General features: G+C 41.7%; 1 protein-coding gene and 1 long non-coding RNA gene across 11 annotated transcripts in view; one reads left to right on the top strand and one right to left on the bottom strand.

The window, feature by feature from the left end:
• The window catches only part of prdm10 (PR domain containing 10), a 385,295-nt gene that overhangs the window by 44,221 nt on the left and 314,445 nt on the right, over window positions 1-26,629 (bottom strand). For all 10 annotated transcript variants that reach the window (XM_069894370.1, XM_069894369.1, XM_069894366.1 and 7 more), the window contains one exon: window positions 8,765-8,875. In XM_069894370.1, coding sequence (XP_069750471.1) covers window positions 8,765-8,875 — 111 coding nt within the window. The remainder of the gene's footprint in view (window positions 1-8,764; window positions 8,876-26,629) is intronic.
• On the top strand, window positions 284-16,435 carry LOC138740983 (uncharacterized). Its single transcript, XR_011343244.1, has 2 exons — window positions 284-488; window positions 13,979-16,435. It is a non-coding gene; the product is annotated as an uncharacterized lncRNA (long non-coding RNA).

Genomic DNA, 26,629 nt, shown 5'->3' with positions numbered 1-26,629 from the left:
CCAATTAATGAAAAAGATATTTGAGATATTTCAACCATCACACTCACGTAATCCCAAGAACATTCATATTTAGACATATAAAAGATGAGTAACCAGGACTCCATGATGTTGTAATGTGACACAACCCTGTGATGGATTCATCACCACGAGTAAGCGCAAGGTGACTCAGGAGTAGAGAGACAGAAAAGGAAGAATCATGGGAAGAAAGGGAAAGATAAGGGAAGGAGGATGCACCACCGGGAGGATTGCTTTAAACAGGTCATTTCTATTTTTTACTGCAGCACAAATCCATCAGAACTCTCACCTGCCAGCAAAATCCTAGCCATGCCCACACAACATGTACAGAACAGTTCTTTTCCTTTGGAAGTAAGGACTGTGGCATTCAGTGTACAATTGCAGACTTCTAAAATGCTGGCACGACCCAAACTCTACTGGATCAGATGCAGTGGCTTCGATTGAAACCGAGCTTGACTTACTGCTCAGTTCAGGTAAGTTAAATTCCTTATTATCATTTATAGTATTTATATATTCAAGGAATTGAGTTTTACCAGGTGACCTAGTGCTTATTCCCCACCTCTTCCTTAAATTTTAATTCCCCAGTGTAATTCAAGATCTCATCTCCTGATCCATTGTCCAGCAATATGGATATTAGGCCAACAACTCGTGCCTCTTGCTTACATATTTGCTCTTCTACTTCCTCCTCATTGAAGGTGGAGACAGAACAATGTGCTCATCATTTTTTGTTTTTTAGTCTACTCTTGTTAAGTTGTTGATCTTTACAGAAAATTATTCCTACTCATTGTCATATTATATCCTTAGGTATTAGCATTACAATCTCATTTATTATCTCACCCACTTATGTCTGCACTGAAAACCCTGAACCTTCTTCACTTGAAAGGCAGTGGTTGTGTTCCATTCACCTGCTTTACATAACTAAAGTCCAACTGTGATCTGGATCTATAAGCTCCTGTATTACCCTCACAAGAACATTGCCCCAAGTCCACTCTAGAAGCAGCACATTAATGTGTACCATAGTAACTAAACCTTGAAGATTTATCATCTTTATCTCACTCGCAGAATATTCTTTTTTATGAATTTAACTTTTATTGTTAGTATATTTTACATATTATAGCGGGCCGAGCGGGTGCACAGCACGGCAAAGCGAACTGTCGCTGGCGCAGTTCTGCGGGTGTGCAGAACCCTAATACGGACGTCTGCCTACTCACCTAATGGACCGCACGCGAGGGACACTGAGTGCCGAGGGACGGCACGTTAAGCTGTTGAATCTCCGGCCGGAAGGCGTGGGACACTTATAAGGCTAGATTTAAACCTGCCAGTCCCATGGATCGGCAGCAAACTTGTAGTGATGTGGAGCCCAGGACACAGAGAATATAAAAGAAGCCTGTAAACCCTGAAAAGGCAGAGTAGTCAACTCTGGGAGGTGTTTGTATTTCTTTAGTAGTTCTACCATAGTAGCCGCTACAATTGGTGACCCTGACTGCAAGATTCGGCCAAAGTCTGAGTCTACAGTCATAATGGACGCAGCTACAGCAGCGGCGCCAGTTAATGCAGTTGGGCTTCACTTGCCTTCTTTCTGGACCCATCAACCTCGGGTTTGCTTTATTCAGGCTAAAACCCAGTTTAGTCTTCGGGACATAAGGGCGGAGGACACAAGGTTTTGGCATGTTGTAGGTGCGTTGGATGCCGCTACCTCATCTCGAGTAAGCCAATTTATTGCCAATCCCCCAGAGGAAAACCAGTTCACCAGGTTCCGCCAGTTTCTTCTGGATATACTGCAATTGACAAGACATGAGTGCAGCATGCGGCTTTTGAACATGGAAGGCCTGGGTGACAGGAATCCATTGGACCTAATGAATGAGATGCTGGCAATGGCGGATGGTCATTCTCAGTGCCTGCATTTTGAAACCCTATTCCTATCAAAGCTGCTAGCTCACGTCACCATACCCATTGCTAACATGGATTTCCGCCATCCCCATGACGTAGCACGGGAGGCTGACAGGCTCTATCGTACTCCTACAAAAGAGTCTGCTCAAATACAGTCTGTTTTGGCAGCAGATACATCTCCCACATCCTACGAGCCTCCTGTATCTGCAGTCCAACCAAAGAAGGAGGAACGTGCTGATGTAAGTCAAGAGTGATGTTTTTACCATTGCCACTGGTGGAAAAATGCCCATAAATGCATCCAGCCATGTACCTATTACAGGAAAAAGGCGGGAAATGAAAGAGCTGGCTGCCGGTAGTGCCCTCGGCAGCTGGTGCAAATATGGGCCTATTGTATCTTCAAGACGAAGCGAGTAAGAACAAGTTTCTTATAGACACAGGTGCTGAGCTTAGCTTTCTCCTGCCGACCTATTTTGAAAGGATGCATAAACAACAATACCTGGCTCTTCGAGTGGCGAATGGAACTACCATTCCAAGCTTTGGCACGTGATGGATCACAATTGGAATAGGTGGGACCACATTCCATTGGAATTGGGTCTTAGCTTCTGTTGCTCAAGCTATTCTGGGTGCGGACTTTTTACGATCCCATGACTTACTGGTGGATGTGAAACGGAGGAAATTGGTTCATGCTACCACATTTCAGACATGCAGAAAAGGGACAGTTTCCCAGCTCGGGGTACATACACTGTACAAGGATGCCTATGCTGCCCTGCTCAACGAATTTCCCCATATTCTCACTCCTAATCTCAATGCCTCAAAAAAACCCCATGGTGTGTCTCATTACATAGACACTTCAGGTCCACCGATTCATGCCAGGGCTCGTCGTCTTCCACCTGAAAAACTGCTGCAAGCAAAGGTGGAGTTTATGGCAATGGAAGAGTTGGGTATCATTCGACGCTCCAACAGTCCTTGGGCATCACCATTGCACATGGTACCCAAGAAGACAGGTGGATAGAGACCCTGCAGCGATTACCGTAGGCTTAACGATGTTACTATACCCGACAGATACCCAATTCCTCATATACAGGATTTTGCTGCCCATCTGCACCATTGCCACATTTTTTCCAAGGTTGATCTAGTCAAAGGATATCATCAGATATCTATCCACAAGGATGATATCCCTAAAACAGCAATTATTACCCCTTTTGGGCTTTTTGAATTCCTCAGAATGCCGTTTGGATTGAAAAACGCTGCTCTTCCAGTGGCTGATGGATGCTTTAGGCAGGGATTTGGAGTTTGCATACATTTACTTGGATGACATCCTCAAAGCCAGTCAAATTGAGCAAGATCACCACCCACATTTGCACCACCTTTTCCAATGGCTAGAGGAATTCGGTCTTACCATCAATCCTGGCAAATGTCAATTTGGCAGATCCACCATCGACTTCCTAGGACACAAGATTACAGCCAACGGTATATTTCCATTATCCAACAAGGTAGATGCAGTCCGTGCTCTTTTCAAACCTACCACGGTTAAGGGACTGCAGACATTTCTGGGCCTGATAAACTTCTATTTCTGATTTATTCGTGCAGCTGCAGACATTCTTCGACCACTGTTTCAGATCCTCTCCACCAAGCACAGGGACGTGACTTGGACATCAGAGGCAGAGGTTGCATTTACGACTGCCAAACAGGCATTGGCCAAAGCAGCAATGTTCGCCCATCCCAACCCTGGGGGTACCTTGGGACTTAGCACTGATGCTTCGAGTACGGTCGTGGGTGCGGTTCTCGAGCAGTACGTCATTGGCCATTATCAACCCCTCACTTTCTTCAGCAGGCATTTAAGGCCAGCGGAAGTGAAATATAGTACATTTGATCGGGAACTGTTGGCATTGTACCTTGCCACACGGCACTTACGATATGTTTTGGAAGGTCACCATTTCACTGTTTATGATCATAAGTCACTCATTTATGCTTTCAGCAAAATATTGGATCCCTGGTCAGCAAGACAACAGCGTCACATCGTACGTTTCAGAATTCACAACAGGAAAGACAATCTTGTTGCAGATATGCTGTCCAGACCGACTGTATATCATATTCAGGGTGGAATCGATATTCCTGAATTGGCCAGTGCACAGGCCATAGAACTCGATGTTCAGGCATACAGTACGGCCATTACTAACCTGGACATACAACGGGTGGCACCACGACAGGGCGGCCCAACCCTTCTTTGTGACTTGTCTTTGGGCTACCCTAGACCATTGATTCCGGCATCATGGAGGCGATGACTTTTCAACCAGATACATAGCTTGTCTCATCCATTCATCAGAACATCAGTCAAGTTCATGTCAAATAAATACGTATGGCATGGACTAAGAAAAGATGTCACTCAATGGGCACGTACATGCACCTCCTGCCAGACGGCCGACATTCAGCGGCCCACCAAAGCGCCTCTTCAGCCTTTTCCAGTGGTACGCAGGAGATTCAAACACGTGCTTGTGGACCTGGTCGTGCCATTCGCCAGTATCTCAAAACATGAGATACATTTCAATAGTGGTGGACCGTTCCACACGCTGGCCAAAGGCCATCCCGTTGCCATCCAGTGACACTGAAACATACGCTAGGACATTCATCATCAATTGGATTGCTAGATTTGGTGTCCCAACGCATATAACCTCAGACCGCGGAGCACAATTCACCTCTGCATTATGGTCTGCCTTTGCGTGCTTTTGTGGCTCACACCTGCACCACACTACGGCATACCATTCACAGTCCAACGGTCTTGTGGAACGTTTCCACTGGCAACTCAAGTCTGCGCTTAAGGCCCGACTTACTGGTCTCAATTGGGTCGATGAGTTGCCATGGGTTCTACTGGGCTCCAAAGGAAGATGTGTCTGCATCATCGGCAGAGATGGTTTATGCCATGGTCCTTACAGTTCCAGGAGACATTCACTTCGCAACCAACTCTGACCTGGATGTCCTTCAGCAACTTCGACACGGTATCACTAGCAGGAAACCTGTTCCTACCAGCAGACATGGAACCCCTAATCAACATGTGCCCCCACAGCTCCTCGATGCTGATTTTGTTTTTGTATGCAGACAGGATCCAGGAGCGCCGTTACCACGATCATATGAGGGCCCTTTCTGCGTGATTAAGAGGGATGGAGTTGTGTTTACTTTGGACATTGGGGGATATTCGCAGCTGTTTAATGTAGACAAGTCTGCCCATGTGGATCCCACTGCACCCATTCAATGCCCCACCCCAGATGGCATGGGCGTCCTCCGATAACTGGTATTTTAATTTCCAGTGACAATTCTGGGGGGGTTTGATGTAGCGGGCCGAATGGGCGCACAGCGCGGCAATGCGAACTGTCACCGTCACGGTTCTGCGGGCGTGCAGAACCCTAATGCGGACATCAGGCTACTCACCTAATGGACCGCACACGACAGATACTGAGTGTCGAGGAACGGCACAATAAGCTGTTGAGTCTCTGGCCGGGCGCGGGACACTTACAAGACAAAATTTAAATCTGCCGGGCCCATGGATCGGCAGCAAACTCGTAGTGATGTCCTACCTTGTCCCGTGGAGCCCGGGACATGCAGTATATAAAAGAAGCCTGTAAACCCTGAATAAATCAGTCTTGAGTTGACTAGTTGGCGTGTGTTTTTTGTATTTCTTTAGTAGCTCCACCTAGTAGCCGCTACAATGTGCAGCCAGCTAGAATTTCATTGTATCGAACAATAATGTGTTTGTTAACATACACATCATACAATGGACACATCCACCAAAATTCTTACTTCCTGCAGCAAAACAAGTACTTAAAAATCAAACTACAATAGTACATGTGAATTAAATGAAGAGATGCTAAATACAAACATAATATTCAGTTCCCAGTGTTGCAGTACGAAGAGTAGAAGCACAAAGGTGGAGAAACTCAGCAGTTCAAACAATGTACTAGGTATAGCAATGATATATAACCAACGTTTCAGACTTCAGCCCTTCAAGGTACAACCGAAATGTAGGCAGGCGTCTGAATAAAGTATTGGGGGTAGGGGCAGGGGGAGGAGTATAGTCTTAAAGGCAAGAGGTGATAGACAAGGGAGGAAGAACAAAAAATGGGGGAGGGGTGGCTCTGTGAATGGAGAGGGAAGGGGGTGGAGAGCTGGAGGAAAGGAGACAGAGGGATGGGGAGGGAGGGAGAATGGGGGGGGGGGGGGGGTAGTCTAACAGAAACCAGGAAGCTGATGTTGGGACAGCACAGTAGGTGTACCAGTTAGCACAATACTGTTAAAGGGCCAGCAAATGGGACTGGGGTTCAAATCCTGCGCTGTCTATAAGGAGTTAGTACGATCTCACCGTGTCTGCATGGATTATCCCCTGGGGCACCGGTTTTCTCTCACCCTTCAAAACGTACTGAGGTTTTAGGTTAATTGGGTGTAATTGAGCGGCACAGGCTTGTGGGCCCAAACTGCTGTATGTCGAAAAAAATAATTCTATTTGGTTAGAGAGTGCCCAGACGGAATATTAGGTGTCCCTCCTCCAATTTATGGGTGGCCTTGGTTTGGCTGTGCATGAGGCATGGACAGACATGATGATGCGGGAGTGGGGTGCAGAAGTTAAATGGTTGGCTACTGGGAGATCCCTGTCATTGATGCAGGCAGTATATAATAATCAACTTGTTCCTTTCACGGTATCTAATACTATTTTGAAACAATGGGAGGAGAAAGGAATACATAATTTATCTGACTGTTTTTTAGAAGGTCATTTTTGTTCTTTTGTAGAATTGCAAAAGAGATTTGATATAAGTGTTCATTCTATATTTGTGTATTATCAGTTAAGATCTTTTGTAAAACAGGTATGCGGTCGTCAAATGAATTTACTGTCTGAAACTGATTTTGAGAAATATGTGCTCTCATTTCCAAAAAAGGGTTATATATCAGGTTTGTATCGTATTTTGTTGGAAAGTGAAAGTAAAATAGATTGGGATAAAGATAAAATGAAATAGGAAAAAGATTTAAGTTTAACAATAACTGAAGAAGATTGGTCTGAAATCTGCCGTAATAGTGTTCGAAAATTGATTAATGCTAGATTGGCGATGATTAATTATAGTTTTATACATCAATTATATTTAACACCCGAAAAATTTAAAAAATTTGGTTTTAGTAAGTCAGATCTTTGTTTTCGTTGTGATCAGGTTTCTGGTACTTTTTTACATGCTGTTTGGTTGTGTGATCGGTTACAGCAATTTTGGAAAGGTATTCAATCTGTATTTAATAATCTATATAATCTTCATATTGTATTAGATCCTGATATATTTTTATTAGGGAATATGCAACCGTTGATTGATTTAGAATTAGATAATTACCAGATCTCTTTTATTTACTTAGCGCTGGCAGTGGCCAAGAAATGTATAGCGATAACTTGGAAGAATAGAAATGTATTGTCTTTAGATAGGTGGTATTCAGAGATGAAGTTTTGTTTGGTTATGGAAAGAATATCTTTTTCTATACAAATAAGATGTCTTTTTAAGAGTTAAAGTGGACCCCATTCATTGATTATATACAATTTAAATAAGTTTGAATTAATCATTTTTTTTCTTTAAAAAACTTTTTTTTATTATATATTTTTTCTATATATATGTTTTCTTTTTTTCTTTCTTTTTTTTCTTTTTTTTAGTTTTTTATTATTAGTTGTTTTTTTTGTTTAAGTTCTTTTTGTTTGTGTTTTTTCATATATATTCTTATATAATAAATTTTTTTTGGATTAATAATTAATACTTAATTAATATTTTTTTTGTTTTTTATATATATCGATCTTTTTTTTAAAGATATATATGTTTTATTTTTTTTATTAAACTAATAGTATTAATTCTTCACTCTTTATCATGGGGGTGGGGGGGGTTTAGGGGTTAAAAGTAGTTTTTTTTAAGTCTTAGTTTTTAGTTGTTAGGGGGAGATGCCGAGATTGGTATTGTATTAACTATGTTACTTTGTACTTGTATTACTTTATTTTGTATTTTTTCTGTACGTGAATTACTTACTTTCTTCATATGTTAAAATTAATAAAGAAAGTTTCGAAAAATTGATGCAGGCAGAGAAAATGTGCTCAGCAAAGCAATCTCCCAGTCTGTGTCCAGTCTCTCTGATGCAGAGAAGGCTACAATGGAGCATTGGTTGCAGTAGATAACCCCGTAGGTTCACAAGTGACGTGTTGCTTCACTTGGAAGGACTGTTTGGGGTCTATATGCAACTTCTCAAAGTGCTTCATCAGGTTATAAGCCACCAGCAGATGTTTTTTTGAGGCAGGTCACCTTCCTCTTCTGGAATGATGGATGTCCTATTGAAGTTTCAAACCCTCAGAATGTTCCTCCTTAGATTATACTACCTTTCCATATGATTCCTCCCAAAGTACATCTCTGCACAGACATCAACATTAAATGTATCTACAAAACCACTCATCTCCCTGATTTGTTTATCTTCTGAATCTCCAATTAGATGACTGCATTCACTATGTTGTCAAGGTTTGTGCCATCCACAAACGTTAACATTTTATGACATAAACACCTTGGCAGCTCTCTTATATGTAAAAAGGAGGTAAGTGATGGTCCTATTACCAATCTCTGATCTACCCAAATGCATTTTAGAAGATAAAGAGTACTATGTATCTCATGACACACAAGAAGGAATACCCGAGATGGTCCAAATCACCACTGATCTGGCCATGAGACACTGAATCCAAGCCGCTCCAAACGTGGGACACAGGACAGGCAGAAACTACACAATAGCTATGTTGTCTTGCCCCACAATGTCTCTTCTGCCCTGGGCTGACCCTCTAACCCTGACACATCGACCCTGGACTTACCTTGTCACAGTACTGGCAGTAGTAATCCCTGTTTGGTTTAATAATGGGCAATGTTAGCTCCGGCACATCATCTATCCTGATCTCTGGATGCCTTTTTGACAAATGATTCACCTGAAAAACAGAATAAGTGTCATGAGAATAAACTTGACAGTCGCCTTCTCCATCAGTGTGCAACACTTCCCAGTGCTGGGTCTAACAATGGAACAAGACAACGTGTCCCCTGGGTAACGATTTGAAATGGCTTCAGATGGGAATGTATTTGTGTGCTCTGGCTCACAGCACTGTCAAAGGTTTAATTTAGAGATCCAGCAGAGTAACAGGGACTTCTGGCCCATGGGGCCACTCACCCATGTGTTAACATATTAACCCAGTACATGTTTGAACCTACAACATTACAGCATAAAACAAGCCCTTCAGCCAGGATGTTGTGTCAACCTACATAAACCTACCCCACGAGAATCTAATCCTTCCCTACCTCACATCCATTATGCTCTATTATTTTTATATCTATGTGCCTTTTATAAATGTCCTTATTGTTCCAGCCTCCACCATCACTGTGTAAAAAATTGAGTCCAGAAAGCTTCCTTAAACTTTCTTCCATTCACCTTGAACTGATGTGCTCTGGTATTTGCCATTGTCACCACAGGAAAAGGTGCCTCCTGTCCACCCGATCCACGACTCTCATAATCGTATGTACCTCTATTAAGTCTCTTCTTATCCTTTTAATCTCCAAACAGAAAAGCCCTAGCTCTGTCAACCTTGCTTCGTAAAATATGTTCTCTGTTTCAATCAATGCCCTGGTAAATGTCCTCTCCACCCTCTCTAAACCCTCCATGTCCTTTCTGAACTGCACGCAACGTTCCAAGTGTGGTCCAACCATAGTTTCATCGACCTTCAACATTACCTCTCTGCTCTTGAACTCAATTCCCCTCACAAATGAAGGTCAGCTCATCATTTGCCTTCTTAACCACCCATTCAACTTATGGGACAACCTTGAGAGATCCATGGACCTAGACCCCAAGATCCCTTTGTTCCTTTACACTTAAGAATTCTACCATTAACCATGTATTCTGCCCTCAAGTTCAACCTCCCAAATTGCATCACTTCATACTTTTCCAGATTGAACTCCATATGCCATCATTCTGCCCATTGTATATCCCATTGCCTGACAACCTGTATCCACAACATTTCCAACTTCCGTGTCAATTGAAAACTTACTGACTTACCCGTATAACTCTGCATCAATCATATATAAAAATCACAAAGAGAAGGAGTCCCAGAACAGATCCCTGCAGAACTGAAGGTCCTCTATGAAAAATAAGGTTAATGATCAAGTAGCTCACCTGGAAGTTGGCAGGTATGGCATTGTTATTATCACTGAGGAGACATGGCTGAAAGAAGACCACAGCTGGGAACTTAATATCTGTGGATACACAGTTTATCAGAAAGATAGGAGGTGGAGTTGTTAAAATAGAATTAAATATTTGGAGAGAGGAGACATTGGATCAGAATAGATAGAATCCCTGTGGGTAGAATTAAGAAACTTTCAGGGTAATAAAGCCCCGATGGGAGTTGTATACAGACCTCCAAAGAGTAGCCAGGATGTGGCGTGCAAAATACAGAAGGAGATAGAGAAGACATGCAAACAGGGCAATATTACAATAGACATGGGTGATTTCAATATGCAGGTTGATTGGGAAAACCAGGTAGTGCTAAATCTGAAGAGAAGGAATTCATCAAATGCTTTTAGGATGGCTTCTTCGATCAGCTTGTGGCTGAATTGACCAGGGAAATGGCAATTCTAGATAGGTATTGTATAATGATCCAAAGTTTATAAGGGAGATAAAGGAAAGGGAACCCTTAGGAGGCAGTGCTCATAATACGATAGAATTCACTCTACGTTTTGGGAGGGTAAAACTAAAATCTGATGTCACTATTACCAGTGGAATAAAGGGGACTATAGAGATATGAGAGAGGAAATGGCAAAAAATTAATTGCAAAGGCACACGAGCAGGGAGGCCGGCAGAGCAGAAATGGCTGGAGTTTCTGCAAGAAATAAGGAAGGTGCAGGACAGGAATAATCCAAAACAGAAATATTTGAATGGAAAAATGACACAACTATAGCTGTCAAGAGAAGTCAAAGCCAAAATAAAAGTGAAAGAAAGGGCAAGAATTAAAAATTAGTGGGAGGAGAGGACTGGAAAGCTTTAAAAGCTTACAGAAGGCAACTAAGAAGGTCATGAGGAAGGAAAAGATGAACTCTGAATATAATCCAGCAAATAACATCAAGAAGGACATGAAAAGCTTTTTAAAGTTTATTAAGAGAGTAAGAGTAGATATAGGACCAATAGAAAATAACACTGGATAAATTATAATGGAAGATGAGATGGCAGAGGAACTGAATGAGTATTTTGCATCAGTCTTCACTGTGGAAGACATTGGCAGTGTCAGGAAAGAGAGATGAGTGTAGTCACAATCACCAGTGAGAAGGTGCTTGAGAAGCTGAATGGCCCAAAAGCATAGTTAGCGTAGTGGTTAGGGTTAGTGCTAATGATCCAGGTTCAAATCCAGCGCTGTCTGGAGGCAGTTTGTGTGTTCTCCCCATGCCTTCATGGATTTCCTCCCACCTTTTACAATGTACTGGGGTTGTAGGTTAATTGGGCGGCATGGGCTTGTGGGCAGAAGGGCGTGTTATCGTGCTGCATATCTAAATTTAAAAATGTAATTTAGTAAGTCTCCTGAATCAGAGGGAAGCACCCTTGGGTTCTGTAAGAAGTAAGCAGCTAAAGAGATGGTGCAGGCATTGGTAATTATCATTCAAGAATCAATAGGTTCTGGCATGGTTCTGGAAGATTGGAAAATTGTAAAGATCACTCCGCTCTTTGAAAAGGGAGAAAGGAAATTCTAGACCTGTTAGCCTAACATCGATGGTTGGGAAGTTATTGGAGTCGATTATCAAGGATGAGGTTATGGAGTACCTGGAGGTTTATGACATAATAGGCCAAAGTCAGCATGGTTTCCCCAAGTGAAAATCTTGCCTTACAAAACTCCTGCATTATTTTTAAGAAACCATATGCAGGTTCGAGAAAGGAGATGCTGTGGATGTTGTGCATTTGTATTTTCAAAAGACCTTCAATAAAGTGCCATACATGAGGCTGCTTAACAAGATGAGAGCCCATGGAATTACAAGAAGAATATTTGCATGGGTAGAGCATTGGCTGATTGGAAGGAAACAGAGTAGGAATAAAGGGATGCTCTCCTGGTTGGCTACCGGATACCAGTGGTGTTCCACAGGGGTCAGTGGTAGGGGCATTTCTTTTTACGTTATACGTTAATGATTTGAATTATGGAATAAATGGCTTTATGGCTAATGGTGTACATGACACTAAGATAGGTGGATGGGCAGGAAGTGATGAGGGAATGGTGAGGCTGAAGAGAGATTAGAGAGATTAGGAGAATGGACAAAGAAGGACAAATGAAATATAACGTTGGAAAGTTTATGGTCATGCACTTTGTTGGAAGGAATAAAATGGCAGACTATTATTTGGATGGAGAGAAAATTCAAAATTCAGACATGCAAAGGGACTTGAGACTCCTCGTGCAGGAAAGGTTAACCTTTAGGTTGAGTCACTAGTAAAGAAGGCAAATGCAATGTTGGCATTCATATCTAGAGGAATAGGATCTAAGAGCAGTCATGTGACGTTGAGGCAATTATAAGACACTGGTGAGGCCTCAGTTGCAGTATGGGGTGCAGTTTTGGACTCCTTTATTAAGAAAGAATGTCCTGGTACCGGAGAAGGTTCAGAGAAGATTCACAAGAATGAAGGGATTAGCAGATGAGGAACATTTGACAGCTCTTGAATTGTATTCCTTGAAATTCTAGTCTAGGAAAAGAGGGTACAACTTCATGATTGAAGGGCATCCATTTAAAACAGAGATGCAGAGGGATTTCTTTAGCCAGAGAGTGATGAACCTCTCAAATTTGCTACCATGGGCAGCTGTGTATTTAAGGCAGAGAATGATGGATATTTGAATAATCAGCATATCAAAGGTTATAGGGAGAAGGAAGGGGAGTGTGGCTGAGAGGGAGAATGAATCAGCTCATGATGGAATGGTGGAGTGCACTCGATGGGCCAAATGTTCCAATGTCATGGTCTATGGAATGTCCAAGCTGAATACGTTCCATCTACTACCCTCTGTCTTCTCCAGGCAAGCCAATTCTAAGCCAAGATTCCATGGATCCCATACCTCATGACTTTCTGAGTAAGCCTACCATGTTGGATCTTACCATTCCACATTTTACATACAGCACATTCATTGCATTATCTTCATCAATTTCTTCGACACATCTTTGAGGCATGAGCTGCCTCTCACAAAGCCATGCAGACTATCCCTGAGAAGACTATGGTTCTCTAAATGTACATAAATCTATTCCCAAAGAATCCTCTCCAATAGATTGCCCACTACTGATGCAAGACTCAGTTCTGTAACTCCCATGATTCTTCCTCTTATCTTTCTTTAACAAGGGGACTACATATGCTATTCTCCAATCCTCTGGGACCTCTTCTGTGGCCAGGGAGGATGTAAAGATCATCGCCAATGCTCCAACAATTTCTTCCATCATCTCGTGTCATAACCTGAGATATCTGGTCCGATCCCAGGGACTTTTCGAACTGAATATTTTAAAGTAGATCCACTAATTTTTAACATCGACGTCCTCATAAACCTATCCTACACAGACCTCACATTCATCAAGGTATAGCTTCTTGATGAACACTGAAGTGTTCAATTAGGACCTTCCCTACCTCCTCTACCTCCAGGTAAATTTCCCCTCTTTATCCTGAAGCAGTCTTATCCTCACTCCTGTCATTCTTTTGTTCTTCACATACGTGTAAAATACCTTACAGTTTTCCTTAATCTTATTTGCCAAGGCCTTCTTGCTCTCCAAATTCCTTTCTTGTTCTTTCCTAGCTACCATATAATTCTCATGAACCTTTCTGACTTTTTCCCTTTCTAATGTGGAAGGAAACCGGAGCATCCAAAGGAAACCCATGCGGCCAAAGAAAAACCAGATTTGAATCTGGGTCGCTGAGGCCATGATAACATTGTGCTAAGCACTAGGAGAACAGTGCTGTCCTCTGTATTACTTTAATTAGTTATATATTGTTTTAGGGTAATGTATAAAGTATTATTTTCTCAATTTTATCTTCACAGCAAATAATTCCAGTACCTCGTAAATTTTAAGAGCATAAGCTTCCAACTTTCAAGATCTCACTGCAGCAGTCCACTGTCCCTGCAGGATTCAAACCAGCCATCATCATTCTGGTGCCCAGGAGAACAACACTAACTGGACTATGTGACTACTGACCAGCAGCACGGACCTCAAACTGCATGAAGTGCTTTGAGCAACTGCTAATGGATCACATCAAATCACACCTTAAGTGACATTGGACCTGTTCCAGTTTGCCTAGCATCCAAACTGGTCCTCAGATGATGCAATAGCCTTGATCCACCACTCCATCCTGACCCATCTGGATAATAATGCCTCGTATGCCAGGCATACAGATGACCTGGACGCTGGTGGATAGCTGTCCTTGCTGGGACTCAATACCCCTCTCTGCATCTGTATTCTGGATTTCTTCACCAAAAGGCCACAGCCCATCTGGGGTGGTATCAAAATCTCAAGTCCCATCACACGGAGCACTGGCACCCCTCAGGGCTGTTCACACTGCTGATTCACAATTGCATTCCTGATGCAGAACAGAGTTTGCAGATACAATAGTGGTTGGACCACTGTCATCAATGATGAGTTGTCTTGCAGAGAGGAGTTTGGGAGGCTTGTGAAAAGATGTGAGAACAATAACCTAAAGGAATGGTCACTTAGGATGATGAAAGGTGGGCGGGGGTGGGGAGGAGGGAAAATGAGATGAGTGACCTTAGAAATTCCAAAGGATCCTAACCTGTAAATAGCGAAAAACTGATGTCAAGGTATTTTAAATTTGGTGGATAATTGTTCAAAAGAAGCAAGATTTTGGTCAGTAAAAATATATAAAAAGGATTGGATACCTAAATTTAACCACTGAAGGTTAAAAAAAATTACCTGAAATAGGACTAATTAATAAAAATCTATGGTACCCAAAATGTTTCCTAAATTAAAAACCAGAATATCAATGAGTGTCTTACAACAAAATTCTCAGTTAATTCGGATGCCAAAAAAGGTAAAGGTTCTCCAAGTATCGAAAGAAGAGAATATTTTTGGTAGATTTAATTTCTAAATGAATCCAACTTGAAGCATCTAAATTTTCCTTGTGATGAATCAAAAAAGTAATGTATCTAATATTAGCTGCCTAAAGTTAGGTAATGCCAAGCCCGCATTCTTTTTAATATTTCTTAAGACAGGAGCATTTATTTTTCCAAATAAAAGAAGAAATGATAGAATCCAATGAATCAAAAAGGATTTGGGAACAAAAACTGGTACAGCTTGAAAAATATATAAAAATTTAGGAAGGATATTCATCTTAATAATATTAATTTGTCCAATTAACATCATCGAAAGAGGGGACTACTGCACCAAGGAGTTCTCAACATGACTCATTAAGGTAAGAAAATTTTCTTTAAACAAATTATTAAATTTTTTAGTTATAGTAATACCTAGACAGTTGAACTGATTTTTTAGCTATTTTAAAAGGAATAGAGAGCAGGAAGAACTCAAAACGAGCTTTTTAGATTCTTTAATTTTGAAGCTCCCTGAAGACCTAGAACCTAGTGATAGGAAAGATGTATAATTTTTAAACCAATTATAAAGGGGTGGTATCTGGCCTTTGTGAATTACTTCTAAATTCTAGGGATAGTTCCCTAATTTCTGAAACTACACGGGACTCAATTTTGAAGCGAGTGCATTCATCCTCTCTTTGTGCTCGACACTCATTATTACAATCGTACAACCGGGCACACTATCCCAAAATCCAATTTGCTAAATTCTATTCTAATCTCTCTTCTAAATGTGATAAATGTATAACTGAAGAAAGAACACTGTATCATATGTTCTGGTTATGTCCTTCACTTTCCAATTTTTGGGAAGGGATTTTTCTTGCCTTGTCTTTAGTTCTTAATATTAATTTGACTCCAAATTCTTTTCTTGCTCTCTTTGGAATAAGTGGGCCATCTGGTTTAATTCCGACTATTTCACAATCCCATGTAGTTGCCCGCATATCCCTTATCGCGAGAAGGGCCATGTTAGTGAGATGGAAAGATGCTGTACCTCCCACTCACACTCGCACTCAATGGTTGTCTGATATGATGGCATGTCTGACTTTGGAACAATAAGATGTTCCACTACTGAAATGAATCTTAACTTTGTTTCTTTATGAGGTTCTTTTCTTAATTACTTTCAAAATTTGTAATATTAAATAGTTTTTGGTTTTTAAACCCAATGTTTATCTTCTTTCATTTTATTATTAGTAGTGGATTGTTTGTGTTGGTCAGTTGCCTTGGAAGGGAGGGGATTGAATTAGATATTTAGTCTTGTGTTTTTGTTTTTAATGTAACATAGGTCTCAGCTCTATTTGTATCGTTGTACAAGATTTGTTACTACTTTATTTTATTGTTATGTACTGATGGAAAATTTATTTGATAAAACCAATAAAAATATTAAAAAAGAAAAAGAAGAAATTCCAACTTCTCAAGTTGACATATTCTGGTACAAATGTAGTTTACTGTCATCCAGGATTACACCTTGCTCTCTGTGAAAAAATATTTACCCGTACTTTCCATTAATTCACTGCTGACAATGTGGTTTTCCCTGAACATTAGGACCCAGACTCAATCATTGAAATCGCATCTCTATTCATCCTATAAATGCTGATGCCAAGCTTCTGGTTCCCTTTATCTCTTTATCTCAATAAAGACCTGTCATCAATCTGCAACACTATTCTAACTAATTTTAAGGCACAAAATCACATTTAAGAAATATATTTCAGAATCAGAATTTATTTGGGCAGGTGGGACCAATACAGAATGGACAAGTTGCACTTGAATCTCAGGGGGACCAGGATCCTGGCAATGGACTTTTTCTAAGGCTACACAGGAGACTTTAAACTCGAATGGTTGGTGGGGTGGGATGGGGGGGGGGGGGGGGGGGAGAAGGGAACCAAGCAAAGGAGAACATTAGATTGCAAATAGAGAAAGCTTATAGACAAAGTTGGGGGTGGATAGGCAGGTGATAAAGAAGGAAGATGCTCTGTATGAGGATGGAGGGAAAATAATAGAAAAAGAACATAATAGAGTTGTTTGTAAAGATAGGGGCAAAAGATTGGGGAAATCTCTGAAATGCATATACTTTAATGCTAAGAGCATTGTGAGGAAGGTGGATGAGCTGAGGGTATGGATAGACACAGTATGACATGGTAGCGATTAGTGAACATGGTTGTAGGAAGGATGTGATTGGCAGCTAAATATTCCTGGATTTCGTTGCTTTAGGTGTGATAGAATTGGAGGGGCAAGAGGGGGTGGTGTAGCATTGCTTGTCAGGGAAAATATTACAGCAGTGCTTAGGCAGGATAGATTGGAGGGCTCGTCCAGAGAGGATGTATGGGTGAAATTGAGGAATGGGATAGGGGGTAGTCACACTTATCGGGGTGTATTATGGACCACCTAATGGGGAGTGAGAACGAGAGGAGCAAATTTGTACGGAGATGGCAGATATTTGTAATAAGTATAGGGTAGTGATAGTGGGAGATTTTAATGTTTCAAATATACATTGGGAAACCCATTCTATGAAAGGGCTGGATGAGTTGGAGTTTGTAAAATGTGTATTAGAGCAATACATAGAGGTACCAACTAAAAAGGGGGCAGTGTTGGATCTATTGTTGGGGAATGAGATAGGTCAGGTGATGGAGAGATATGTTGGAGACCACTTTGGATCCAGTAATCAGAGTGCCATTAGCTTCAATTTTAATTATGGAAAGGAATAGATGAGGACCTAAGATTGCAATTTTTGAGTGGGGAAAAGCTAGATTTTGAGGCGATGAAAAGAGATTTATGAGGAATGGATTGGGACAATTTTTTTTATGGGTAGGATGTAGTAGAGAAATGGAGGTCTTTTAAAGGTGAGATTTTGAGGGTACAAAATCATTATGTTCCTGTCAGGATGAAAGGTAGAGAGTCAAAAGTTTGAGAGAGCCATGGTTTTCAAGGGATACTGGAAACTTGGTTCGTAAAAAGAGGGAGACCTACAATAAATATAAGATACAAGGAATAAAGGAGATGCGTGGAGAATACATTAAATGTAAAAAGAATCTTATGAAAGAAATAAGAAAAGCTAAAAGAAGGTACAATGTGGCTTTAACAAACAGGATGAAAATAAATCAAAAGGTTTCTATAAATATATTAATAGCAAAAGGAGAGTGAGGGATAACATTGGTCCATTAGAGAATCAGAGTGGACCACTGTGTGTGGAGCCAAATGAGATGGGGAGATATTGAATGAGTTCTTTTCTTCGGTATTCACTAAGGAGAAGGATATTGATTTGTGCAGGATAAAGGAAGCAAAGAGGGTAATTATGGAAACTGTAGTGATTAAGAAAGAGGATGTATGAAGTATATAAAGGTGGATAAGTCTTTGGGTCCAGATGGGATTTTCCCCAGGACCTTGAGAGAAGTTAGTGAGGAAATAGCAGCAGCTCCGACAGTGATTTTTCAAATGTCATTAGAGACGGGTACAGTGCCGGAGGATTGGCGTGTTACACATGAGGTTCCTTTGCTTAAAAAGGGTTTGAAGAGCAAGCCTTGCAATTATAGGCCTGTAAGTTTGATGTCTGTAGTAGGTAAGTTAATGGAAAGCGTTCTTAGAGATAATATATATAGGTATCTGGAAAGACAGGGTATGATCAAGAATACTCAACATGGGTTTGTGGGTGGAAGGTCACGTTTGACCAATCTTGTTGAATTTTTTGAAGAGGTGACAAGGAATGTTGATGAAAGGAAAGCAGTGGACTTCGGTAAGGCCTTCGATAAGGTTCCGCATGGAAGGTTAGTTAGGAAGGTTCGTGCGCTAGGTATTGACTTTGAGATAGTCAAATGGATTCAACAGTGGCTAGAAGGGAGATGCCAGAGCGTTGTAGTGGATACCAGTCTGTCAGGCTGGAGGCCAGTAACAAGCAGTGTGGCTCAGGGATCTGTATAGGGTCACTTGCTGTTTGACATATACATTAATGATTTGGATGATGTAATCTAGTAAACTAGATTAGAAAATATGCAGATGATACTAAAATAAGTGGAAGTGTGCATAATGAAGAAGGTTTTCAAAGATTGCAGGAGGATTTGAACTGCTTAGAAGAGTGGGCTGAAAGATGGCAGATGGAGTTTAATGCTGAGGTGCTTCATTTTAGAAGGAATAATCAAAGGACAGAGGTAGTAAATGGGAGGGCACTGAGGAATGCAGTGGAGCAGAAAGATCTAGGAATAACGGTTCATCATTCCCTGAAGGTAGAATTGCATGTGGCTAGAGTGGTGAAGAAGGCTTTTAGTATGCTGGCCTTTATAAACCAAAGCATAGAATACAGGAGTTGGGAGGTGAGGGCAAATTTGGAATACTATGTGCAGTTCTGGTCACCGAATATAGGAAGGTAGAGAGAGAGCAGAGAAGATTTACGAAAATGTTACCTGGGTTTCAGAATCTAGATTACAAAGAAAGATTGAGGAGATTAGGTCTTTATTCCTTGGAGTGTAGAAAGTTGAGAGGGGATTTTATAGAGTTATTTATGAGGGGGATAGATGGAGTTGATGTGGATATGCTTTTTCCTTTGAGGGTAGGAGAGATTGAAATAAGAGGTCATGAGTTAAGAGTTAAGGGGCAAAAGTTTATAAGTAACATGAGGGGGAACTTCACTCAGAGAGTGGTGGCTGTGTGGAATGAGCTTCTGGGAGAAGTACTGGCAACGAGGTCCATTTTGTCATTTAATCTGATGGCAAAGGGGAAGAAGCTGTCCTTGTGCCACTGGGTGTTCAAAATCAGAATTTATAGTCATGAACAAGTCATAAAATTTGGTGTTTTGGTGCAACATCATAGTGCAAACATACATATTGTAACCATTTTACAACAATAATTTTTCTTGTCAGGAAAGTTGGCACCTCAATACCAAACAGTGATGCAATCAGCCAGAATCCTCTCCTCCTGTAGAAGTTTTCGAGAGTCTTTGGTGGCACCAAATCTCCTCAAGCATGTCACAAATATAGGCAAGCCTTTTTCATGACTGCATCGACCTGGAGGCTCCAGGACAGATCCTCAGCGATGCTGACACCCAAGAATTTGAAGTTCTTGTCCCTCTCCTCTACTGAGGACTGGATTGACTTCCTCCTGAAGTCCACAATCATCTCCTTGGTTTTGCTAACATTGAGCGCAAAGTTGTTGGCAATGACACCACTCGACGAACTGATCTATCTCCCTCCTGTACGTTTCCTCATTGGCATTTGTGATTCGACAACTGTGGTATCATTGGCAAATTTGTAGATAGCACTGGAATTGTGCCTGGATCATGGGTGTATGATGAGTAGACCAGTGGGTTAAGCACGCATCCTTGGTGTGTGCCTGAGGAATGGAGGTTGTTTCCAATTTGTACTGACTGTGGTTTTCCAGTTGCAGTGGGGTGTACAGAGGCCTAGAGTTTGTAGCTTCCTGACCAGTACTGAGGGAATAACGGTATTGAAGGCCGAGCTGTAGCCAATGAAGGGCAGCCGTATGCATGAGTTGCTGTTTTTGAGGTGATCCAGAGCTGAGTGGAGAGCCAGCGATATTGTATCTGGTGTGCAGCGACTGCGACGATAGGTAAATTGCAGTGAGTCCAGATCTTTGCTTAGGTATGTGTTAATTCTGACCACGACCAGCCTCTCAAAGCATTTCATCGCAGTAGAAGTTAGTGCTAGTTAGTCACTGAGTTAGTCACTGAGGCAGCTAGCTCTATTCTTCTTGGTTACTGGGACGATGCCCTTTTGACTGCAGCAATGAGAGGTTGAAAATGTCCATGAGCAGATTTTCAGTACCCTGACAGGTACGCCATCAAGGCATAATGCCTTGTGAGGTTTCACCCTCTTGAATGATGTTCTGACGTCGCCCTCAAAGACAGATATCACAGGGTCCTCAGCTTTTGCAAGGATTCTAGTAATCACTATTTGGTTCTCCTTCTTAAAGCGGGCATAGAAGCCGCTATGTTCATCTTCAAGCTCCTGTACCTCTTTCCTGATGGTAGCAGTGTGAAGAGGCCATGGCATGGGTGGTGATACTGCTTTCTTAAGACACTACCTAGTGTATATGTCCTCAATGGAATGGAGACTGATTCCTGTGATGGCACTGGCCAAGTTCACAAATTTGCCATTTTTTTCTTGTCCTGTGCATTGGCATCTCCACACCAGACGGTGATGGAGCCAGTCAGAACGCTCTTCACAGTACACCTGTAGAAATTTGCAAGAGTCTTTGAGGACATCGCAAACTCCTCACAAAGTCTAGCCACTGGTGAGCCTCCTTTGTGATTGGATCGACATGTAGGCCCCAGGACAGATCCTCAGAGATGTTGACACCCTCTTTTGACAAGTTCAAGGAGAACTTGAAACTCTTAACCCTCTCCACTGCTGATCCCTCAATGAGGATTTGCAGCAATCTTTCCAAATCATTGATCATTGAAGACAATGATGCTCCATTTACATCTTTAGTCTCACCTTCTTTGATCGCCTCTTCATACGATCTTTTGTAAAGATTGCAGTTCAACAAATGGCATGGTAGAGGCAACATCAAGGAATATAAAGTGTTGGATAATGATGATTTTGTCTGCCTTATGGCAGGCAGAAAGCAACTTCAAGTAATATTTCATGTTCTGTGGTATATTATGACAGTAAAAGAATCTTGAATCTTGGATGATATAGCTTCAGAAAATCTGTATCTCCAGAGGTGTTGCCTGATTTGCTTTCTAGTTTTGTATTTCTTTTACATTTCTGGTACCAGGCATATTTTGCTGTCTCTTTATCTGGCACTGAGAGCACCCAGTGATCACTATGACTAGATCACACTCTTCTTTCACCCTTCTCTCCTCTTTTGAACCTTCATGGCCCAGCAAGAAATATGTATGAAAAATTACATGAGGCATGTTCTGAGCCTCATCTTTCTATGAGTCTTAATATCATTTACCCATTCTCATTAACTAACATTGGTCCAGAAAGGCAGAATTTCAAATGTTCCCCCTGTATCCATAACTTCACCGTTTTATCTTAGTCTTGGTGAAGGGTAGCAATTCAGAACATTGACTAATCATTTGTACCCATGGATGCCCTCTAACCTACTGAGTTCCTCAAGCAATTCTTTGCTTGCTTCCACCCGGCCTTTAAATTTACCTGGACATCTCTCCTTGACGTCTTGACGTCTCAGTCTCCATCTCAGGGGACAACTATCCATTGACTCTCACAATTCTCTGGATTTCACTTCTTCCCATCCTGTCCCTTGTGAGGACATCATCCCTTTCTGACAATTCCGTTGCTTTTTCTGCATCTTCGCAGGATGAGGCCTTCCATTCCAGGACATCCAAAATGCCCTCTTTCTCAAATAAACATGGATTCTATCTTACTGCACCCTTATCTCCTCCATACCTGCCCTTACCCCACCTACCCCCAGGCAGAACAAGGACAGAGTTTGTCTGAACCACAATTTCCATCTCATCAAACACGTCCGTTAACTTCAGCACAATACTACAACCAGCTACATCTTCCCCTCTCCAGCCTCATTTCATTTTTCCAGAAATCAGTCTCTCCAAGACTCTCTGGTCTGCTCTTCCCTCCCCACTCACATTTTCACCACCTTAGACAATTGTCGCTCTAACTGCAGGATGTCCAAAACTTGTCCCAACATTTCCCCTCCCCCCCTCCCCCATCAGGGTCGCAAATACGCCTTCCAGATGAGGCTGAGCTTTAAATGCACATTGTTTGACCTGATCTCCTGCATTTGATGGACCTGGTGTAGACTCCTCTATATCAGTGAGACCAAATGCAGATTGGGTGACTATTTCACAGAATGCCTACGCTTTGTGTGTGGGGCTAAATTTGAGCTCCCTGTAGGCAAACACAAACTCCACCATTCCTACAGTGATATATCTGCCCTTGGCTCCATTCATTATCCAATGTCAGTATGAGGCCAATAGTAAATTTAAGGAACAACGTATCATGTTCGTCCTGAACATCCTTAAACCTAACTGCATGAACACTGAATTTTCTAGCTTTAGGTAATCCCTGCTCCAACTCCCCCTCCCCCTCCACCCCCATCTGATTTCACTGTTTTCAACGCTTCTTAACTTACTCCTGTACTCTTATTTGCTCTCTCTTCTTTTCCCTCTCTTCCTCCTTCCTGAAGGCCTCTCCTTCTACTACCTATCTCTGTACCTCTCACAACTTCTGTCCCATCATCTCAGCCTCTTTTTCCCCCTACAAGTGTAATTTTACCTTTTTAATGTTTGTCTGAATAAAGGATGCCAGCGCAAAATGTTGACTGATCATTTCTACACACAGATGTTATCTGACCTGTCTTTTTACAGTTGCTTTAGGGAAGAAAGTAAAGAGGAGGGTGTATTGCAATGTTGCAGAAGGTGACCAGCAATGCAGTAATGGACAAGGATGCTATAGCAAGCTCGTCAAATGAGCCTTCAAGAACATCATCAGTGCACAGGAGCTAGAGGTACAGATATGTAGGCAAATTACAGAGAGGTTTAAAGCAGTCAGGTGACAGCAGGGGATTTCATTCTCCTCACTATCAATCTGGATTATCTTCAAAAAGCCTAAAGGAAGCAAAATTCTGGAAGTGCCTTCAGGAGAGCTTTTTGAGCGATCATGAGATTGTCCTGCGAGAAATGATCAGCACTACCCTTGATCCTTGGTGCAGAAATTAAGGCCCTGAACTAGGAGAAGATGGACATAAATAAATATCATAAGACTGTTGTCTGGGAGCAGCGACTGGCAGGTAAATTTACACCTGACTTAGGAGCTTTTTGCATGTGAAATAGCAGGAATTCAGGGCCAATATGTCCCCTCAAAGGTGAAAGGCAAATAAAGGGAAGCCTAGGTGTCTCGTCCTTCAGGGAGACTAGTGTAGAAATTACAGGGGCCCTGGTTGATATATTCATAATGTCCTTAGCCACGGGCGAGGTGCCAGAGGATTTGAGGGTAGCTCATATTTTCCCATTGGTTAAAAAAGGCTCCAAAAGTAAACCAGGTAATTATAGGCCTATGAACCTGACATCAGTAGTGGGTAACTTATCGGAAGGAGTTCTGAGAGATAGGATATATAGGTACTTGGACAGTCATGGGCTGATTAAGGATAGTCAGCATGGCTTTGTGCACAGTAGATCATGTTTAACGAACCTTGTAAAGTTTTCTGAGGAGGTTACCAAGAAGGTAGATGAAGGAAAGACTGTGGATGTTGTCTACATGGTCTTTAGTAAAGCCTTTGACAAGGTCCCACATGGGAGGTTAGTTCAGAAGGTTATGACACTAGGTATCCATGGAGAAGTTATGAACTAGTTCAATATTGGCTGTATGGGAGAAAACAAAGAATGGTAATGGATGGTTGCTTCTCAGACGGAAGGCCTGTGCCTCAGGGATCTGTCATGGGACCATTGTTGTTTGTTGTCTATATCACTGTTCTGGATGACAATGTGGTGAATTAGATCAGCAAGTTTGCTGATGACACAAAGATAGGAGATGTTGTGGACAGTGAGGAAAATTTTCAAAGCTTGCAGAGGGATCTGGACCAACTGGGAGAACGGGCCAAAAAATGGCAGATGGAATTTAATGCAGACAAGTGTGAGGTGATGCATTTTGGAGGGCAAACCAAGGAAGGACATACACGGTAAATGGTCGGGCACTGAGGAGTATGGAGAAGCAGAGAGATCTGGGAATACAGATAGATCGTTCCCTGAAAATGACGTCGCAGGTGGACAGGGTTTGTAAAGAAAGCTTTTGGCATCTTAGCCTTTATAAAATCAAAGTATTGAGTCCAGGAGTTGGGATGTTGTTTAAGACACTGGAGAGGCTAAATATGGAATATTGTGAGCAGTTCTGGACACCTGACTACAGGAAGGATATCAATAAGATTGAAAGAGTGCAGAGAAGATTTATTAGGATGTTGCTGAGTCTTCAAGGTTAGGACAGGTTAGGATTTTATTCCTTGGAGCAAAGAAGAATGAGGGGATACTTAATAGAGGTTTACAAGATTATGAGAGATATAGACAGAGTGGACGTGAGTCGGCTTTTTCCATTTAGATTGGGGGAGATAAATATGAGATAGATTTAAGAAGAAAAGCTGAAGGTTTAGGGAGAACATTAGGGGGAAGTTCTTCACTCAGAAAGTGGTGGGAGAGTCTGGTGTGGCGAATGCGGGCTCGATCTTGAGATTTAGGAATAAATTGGATAGATACATGGATGGGAGAGGCCTGGAAGGTTATGGAATGGGACCTGGTCAATGGGACTAGCGAAATAATGGTTGGCACAGACTAGAAGGGCTGAATGGCCTGTTTCTGTGCTGTAGCATTCTATGTCAAGGAACATCAAGAATTTGACAAAGGAAAAAAAAACCTATTGCAGGTACACAGTCCCAAAAGCAGGCAAGGACCTTCAAGAGTATGCAATTTACAGAGCAGTACTTACTTACAAGTCCATAACCGACTTCTGAAATTGATCCGTATTCTGTTGTAACATGAGATAATTTTCTTCACTTTCCACTCTACCACCAATTTTTGAGTCATCTGCAAACGCATTAACCATATCACCTAGATTTTCAATTGATTTAATGATGGCAAATAGTAGTGGACCCAACACCATTTTCCGAGTCACAGATCTCCAATCTGAAGAACAATCCTCTGTTCCAACCTCTATGCTAGTTTTGTATCCAATTAGATATCATATCTTGAATCCCTGTTCTAAATTTCTGGACTAGCCTATCATGTGGGACCTTGCTGACAGCCTTGCTAAAGTCTATGTAAACAATGTCTACCATGCTGTCCCCATTAATCCTCTTGGTCACCTCTTCTAAAATGCAGTTAACTTTGTCAGTCACAATTTCCTACACACAAAGCAGCATTAACAATCCCAAATTAGTCCTTGCCTCAAAAAATCCAAACACATCCTCTCTCTCAGAATCCTTTCCAATAACTTTCCTGCCACTGAGTTGAGGCTCAGCATCCTGCAGTTCCCTGGCTTCTCCCTGTTGCCCTTCTTAAATAAAGGCACATAAACAATTTCCCGTCTTCCTTTACCTTACCTGTGGCAAACAAAGATACAAAAGATCTCTGTAGGGCCCCTGCAATATCTTGCCTTGCTTCCCATTTACATTCATAATGATACATCTGGTCAGGCCTTGGGATTTATTGGCCTTTCAGTGTTTCAAGACCTCCAACACCTCCTCTTTCATAATGTTGGCTTGCTCCAAGATATCACTGTTCCCTCACTGGCTTTTATATCCTTCTACAAGGTAAGTTCAGATGAAAAGTTTTCATGAAGACCTTGAATGTATCCACAATAGGAAGAAGTAAAACACGAAAGTCTGTAGACTCCATGATTGAAATAAAAACACAATGCTGGAGCAACTCAAGCAAAGATAAGGACACATAACCAATGTTTCAGGCTTGAGCCTTTCATTAAGTTATGGAAAAATGTTGGCAGGTGTTCGAACAAAATGGTGAGGGAAGGAGGAGCACAGTCTTAAAGGAAGGAGGTAATAGGTTGATAAGGGAGGGAGGGCATAGCAGCAAACAAGGAGAGGAGGGATGGCTGGGTGAATAGAGAGGGAAGGGTTGGAGAGCTAAGGGGAAGAAGACAAGGGGAAAAGGAAGGGAGG

This window comes from Narcine bancroftii, chromosome 8, assembly GCF_036971445.1.
Source record: "Narcine bancroftii isolate sNarBan1 chromosome 8, sNarBan1.hap1, whole genome shotgun sequence".
Taxonomy (NCBI): Eukaryota; Metazoa; Chordata; class Chondrichthyes; order Torpediniformes; family Narcinidae; genus Narcine; species Narcine bancroftii.
This window is presented reverse-complemented; position numbering and strand designations above follow the sequence as displayed.